Consider the following 5,316-nt stretch of genomic DNA (forward strand, 5'->3'; position numbering starts at 1 on the left):
GGGCGCGGGCAGGCAGGCGGTGAGGGGGCTCTCTCTGCCTATCCATTAAAACGATTGTTCCATGTGGCCGCTCCGTCTGCTTGTGGTGCTCATTGCCGCGGGGGCCAGGGCCACTCCGCGTTCTCCCCTTGCGCCACCAGGAATGGGGAGGGATGTGGGGAGGGATGCTGGAGGGAGGGGTGGCAGATGGGGGCACCAAGTCATCACAATGGGCCAGGAGAGCATTGGAAAGATGGCCCCTGGACCTCACTGATGAGCCCAGCAGAATGCTGTCCCAGGTAAGGCTTGGGTGAGTAGATGGAGACAGTGTGGGGCACAGCTGTGCACTATTTCCCTGCTCAGTGCCCCTAAGCTCAGGTGTGGCTCTCTAGCCCAGTTGCAAAGCATTGCTGGGGATGCTTGTGGAGCAGCTGAAGTGAATCCTGCATGGGAAGGAGGGACAGAGTGAAGTGAGGTGGGTGCAGGGAACAGGGTCCCTCATGCAATGCTGCATAACAGGCAGAGCACAGCAGGATTGTTTGGGTGTAGGTGCATTTTGCTGTCCATAGAGCCTTGTCTTGGTCAGTGTCTGGGTTTTTGGTGATGCTGGAAGGTTGCTTAGTGAGTTTGGTCCTCATCCTCAACTGTAGCTACCAGGGTGCTGGTTTCTTCAGGTCACCTGACACATTTGCAGGATCAGAAGTTGGTTGCTGTTGATTTTATGGCAGTTTTGTGTGAGCTTTTTTACTTCTTGACCCTGTGATGCAACGCAAGAGATGAGCATGGAGAAGAAAGATGGGAAGGTGTTGCTTTGAGGTGTGACATGCAGTGTCCAGCTGATACTGGGTAAGGGAAGAACAATGCTCAGGCTTTGTGGCATATCCCAAGTAAGGGACAGGGTACTGAGGGTGTGGGGACAAGACAGCTGGGCACAGGTAGCAGGGTCAGGATGGCAGAGAAGATGATGTTGGTCTTTATGCAGCTCCTGCAACTCCCAGGTTGGACCAGCCAGCCACAGTAGATCAAGCCTGGTAGGAGGGGCAATGCCCAAATGCTTGGGGGTAATGGGGAGGGATCCAGGGATAGGTAAGGAGGGAACAGGGCTCTCTCCCTCACCTCCTCTCTGTAATTGTAACTTTTTTGGTGTTCTAGGTGAGAGATCAAGGAGTGTCCAGTGCCAAAGTAGCAGACAAAGAGGAAGTTAAAGAGAGAGAGAGGCGGCTCGATGGATGCATTTATGTAATAATTTATTGACATAGGTAAGGGTGTCTCTTTGTGCTGGGAAGGGATGGAGGTCATGGTCTGAAATATGCCTTCCCTCCCCCTGGATGTAGCAGCTGAGGTCCATGTCCTTAGGCACAGGTTGGGCATTGCTGAGGGCCATGGAGAAACATCCCTCTCGAGCCAGGAAAGGGAGATGGAGGATATCACATGGGCACAGAGGGGCTGCATCGCCTCCCTGTGCTCTGTGCTGGGGACAATGCAGACAAGGCATCAGGATGTGCCATGAGCAGGAGCATCTGGGCATCTGTAGGTGTTCACTCCAGTGGAGGCAGGTCCAGCACTGGGCATCAGGCAGAACTGGCATGGGAAGATGGAAAGCATTAGGGAAGCTCAGATTGTGGCGTGATCCCCAGGGGACACATGCAAGGGGTGAGTGTTGCTTTGTGGCACCTGTAGTTACATCAAATCAGCCCTGGCTCCCTGATGGGATGGGATCTTTGGAAGAAGCTCAAAGCAGAGAGTCTCCTATGGAGGTCACTAATGCTTGATTCACTGCAGGTGACGCTGAGCAAAGTGGGCAAGGTGACACATCCCTCCCAGACCCCTTCCCTCAGGAGGTTGATGAGTTTTGGGAAGCACTTACCTGTCTGCTGGGGTCACTTGAGGGGGACAGCAGTGTTCCTGATGTGCAAGGTCACAGCAGCTAATAGCAGTGCTGGGATGGAGCTCTTTGCTTGTTGTGGCGTTCAGGGAAAGACTCTTGGGACTGGGCTTTTCACTCCCACATTGGGGAAGACAAAGGGAGGTCTCAAAGTGAGCAAGACTCTGATAGGTCTGTCACTGTCCCACTACCCCCAGTGTCCTGGCAGCAGGTCTCACACTAGAAGAGCTTGTTGAATGTTTTCTCCTGGTTGATGGTGTGGAAAGGTGAGGCATCCCCTGGGAGTGATGGGCACAGCCTGCTGTGAGATTACAGCCATGTCAGGGAAATGCTGAGGGTCACGGGTCTTCTGCTCCTCATCCTCAAGGTTTTTGTCCTTTGACAAAGACGTTTGGTCTGTGTCACACACTGCCAGATCACGACAGGAGCAAACCTTGGGAGTGCATTGTCTGCAGAGGCATCCCTTCATGGGGGCAGGTTTAGTTGTCAGAGTGAGCGTTGTTGCAAGATGATGGAGGAGATGCTGGGGATGTGTCAGTCGTGGAAAAGAGGCCCCCAGTCATGCTGCTTCCATGGAACGTGGGTGAGCGATGAGAACTCAGACAGTCCTTACCCTGCGGGGCCTCCATCAACAGGTGCGTGCTCATCACTCATCAGCAGACAGAGGTGGGCAGGAGCCGAGACTCACTGGTGGATTCCCAGGGGAGATGCCTGGATGGGGCGAAGGGTGGCCCAAACAGCAGCAGGCCCCCAACTGTGGGGCTTCAATCATCACTGTCACAGGGGACGATCAAAAGAGGGTCCAGCCAAGTGCTGGGCGGGACCCCAGGAGTGGCAGAGGTCCCAGGCACTCAGGAGCCCTCCCAGCTCAGCTCAGCTCAGCAGGTGCCCAGCACCGCATCCTTCCCTGGGGTGCGCGGGACCCGTGAAGCAAAGCCCCGAAGGTACAAAGTTCGTCAAACTTTATTGATACACTGCACAATCACAACCATCTCTTATTCTTGCCGAATTAGAAAAGGTTACAACTACAATGTAACATGCACAAATCTCAGGTAGTATAGCCACCCTTGGAATACAATGATCGACAGAAACTCAAGACCAGCCATCCCGGCCGTCAGCAGGAGAGACCCAAGAGCCACACTGCCCCCACCCTGGGCACCCAGCCGCCCCCTGGGCACCCAAACATGGGGAGCAGTGGTCACAAATGGGTCTGGCACCCAGCAGAGCCGCGGCGGGGCCGGCCTCAGACAGCCAACACGTTCCTCACAATGGCACGTTACATGGCACGAGAAAGTCGAATGCTGTCCCAGCAGGGCACAGAGGAGCCCACCCGAGCCAGGGACAAGGATGGGATGGGGGCAGCCCTGGCACCAGGCCCGCCAGCCTCAGTGTGCGTCGTGGCATCTCGTCACCGCCACTCTCCGATTCGCCGTGGCCTCTTGCCCTGTGACTCTGCTGCATTTCTGCTGTGTGGACAGAGAAATTTGGGGCTGACCAAGGAAAGGGCACGGGGTGGCAGCGGGAGGTGGTTGTGGGGCAGTGCAGACCAGTAAAGGCATCAGGGCAAGGTGTCTCCTGCACCCACGGTATTTTGGAGCAGGCATGTGGGGAGGGATGTGCGTGTTGCCGTGCTGCCTGAAGACAGTGCCATCCACATGTGACAAACATGCCAGGGGCCGTGGGACAGGACCCAGATCTCTGACAGTGCCACCTTCCTTGGGTGCCAGCGGAGAAGCAGAGCAGCACCGCAGGGACCGCAGGACGCGGACTCACCCAGTCAACACCAGATCCCCGTCCACCAGGTAAGCCAGAGCCTCAGGCCAGCACTGGGGCAGCCCCTGCCCTGTTTTTTGTCAATCAGCCATGGTACAGGTTGAACGTCCAGGATGGGCAGGCAGGAGCATCCACTGAGATTTTGTAGCAGGTCCTGGGCAGCCCATTGGGAACAGGGATGAGGATGGGCATGGCTGCATAGAGGACACGGTGGTGGCCCATCATGGCCTCTGGCTCAGGGTGGTTTTTCCATCTTATGTGCTGAGGGCTGGCACCCCAGCTTCCTTGCAGCCACAGAAAGCAGGTTTGGGCAGCAGCAGAGTTTGCAGGGGGAAGACAGCGTGTGTGTGGCCATTGTTTTAAGTCATCTCAATTATGGAGGGAGAAGGAAGGGACAAGGCACGGGGAGGTGCTGGGTCAGGACAGGAGACACTCTGTGTGCTTGCTCAGTGCCTTGCTGTGGTCGAGTCTCCCTGTCAGAGCAATAGGGTGCAGTGCCAGGCATGACTTTTCAGGAGCAGGATGGGAGTGTCCATCCCCAGACTGTGGCACCAAAGCATTCCTGGGTGGCCATGGAGTGACAAGAAGGCTCAGGGCTGCCACAATGTACCAGGCAAGGGGGTCCGTGGTGCACGAGGCTATCAGGAGCACAATTCCGTATGCAGGGAGATGACATGGCCACTGCCACCACGGGTGGCAGCTCCCAGGGTGGCTAGAAGAAGCAGAGAGGGCAGAGTCTGGGTGTGTCTATTTTGGTGTCACAGGCAGGTTGCAGCAGGGAGCATTGGAGCCATCCTTGTCCCTGCTGTGCCAGCACAGCAAATTGACAGAGCCCAGGCCTCCTCCACAGGGTCAGACACATCAGACTTTCCTCAGGCAGGGACACGTGATGAGCATGAGACAAGGCAGAGTGAGGACATTGCAGCTCAGGGCCCCACGAGGGGCAGAGATACAGACGGTCATGAACGTCAGAGCTGTAGCAGAAGGGCCTTGTCAGCTGGTGTTTCGATCTGTTGTTCAGAGCCTCTGCCCCACGCTGATGATGCTGTGCTTTTGATGTGCAGGTTGGAAAGTGCTTGGAAAACAAGCCCAGAGAAACGTCCCCAAAAAGTGCTGGCAGAGCATCAAGGTGAGAGCCATGGGGCAGCCCCTGCCATCAGGGGGCCAGCAGAGTGGGCAGGGATCTGGAGCAAGGAGTGAGGGCCTGGCTGTCTGATGCAGCAAGAAGGCTCTAGTCTCTAGGAGGGCTGGTGGCAGTCCCCAGGGCTCACATTCCTGGGAGAGCAGCCTCGTGTCCTCAGGAAGGCGAGGGGGTTTTAGTGGGAAGCACAGGGGTACGATGTCAGCTGGAATAAAGAGTAGTGGGAAGTGTGTGACCCTTGAAGGACAACTGGTTGTGTCGGGTGACCCTCTCCCAAAGGGCCAGAGAGCATCCTGTCAGGAGCAGAGGCAGGTGATGGGGGGCTGGTGACATCGGGGTGCTTAGGGAGGAGCTTTGGCGACGAGAACTGACATTCAGGACCGCGAGGGCTGAAGGCAGAGCCAGGAGGCTTCAACCTTGGGGTCTTTTTGGGCATAGGCGGCTTAGTGAGACGACGAGACGGACATCCCGGTGAAGGCTCTGGGCGGCACCCGCCCCGACGGCTCCGTGCCCCCGGCGTTGGAGATGAGGGCGCCCC

The 5,316-nt window shown here is 56.7% G+C and overlaps 1 protein-coding gene across 1 annotated transcript in view; it reads left to right on the top strand.

Annotated features, from left to right (window-relative positions):
* The window catches only part of LOC102039893 (protein CEPU-1-like), a gene marked incomplete at its 5' end in the record, with an annotated part of 51,347 nt that extends 50,928 nt beyond the window's left edge, over positions 1 to 419 (top strand). Inside the window, 2 exons of the mRNA XM_031063231.1 lie at positions 141 to 278; positions 372 to 419. Of these exons, the coding sequence (XP_030919091.1) occupies positions 141 to 278; positions 372 to 419 (186 nt within the window). The remainder of the gene's footprint in view (positions 1 to 140; positions 279 to 371) is intronic.
* Positions 420 to 5,316: the final 4,897 nt, after the last annotated feature.

Source organism: Geospiza fortis, unplaced genomic scaffold, assembly GCF_000277835.1.
Source record: "Geospiza fortis unplaced genomic scaffold, GeoFor_1.0 scaffold68, whole genome shotgun sequence".
Classification (NCBI taxonomy): domain Eukaryota; kingdom Metazoa; phylum Chordata; class Aves; order Passeriformes; family Thraupidae; genus Geospiza; species Geospiza fortis.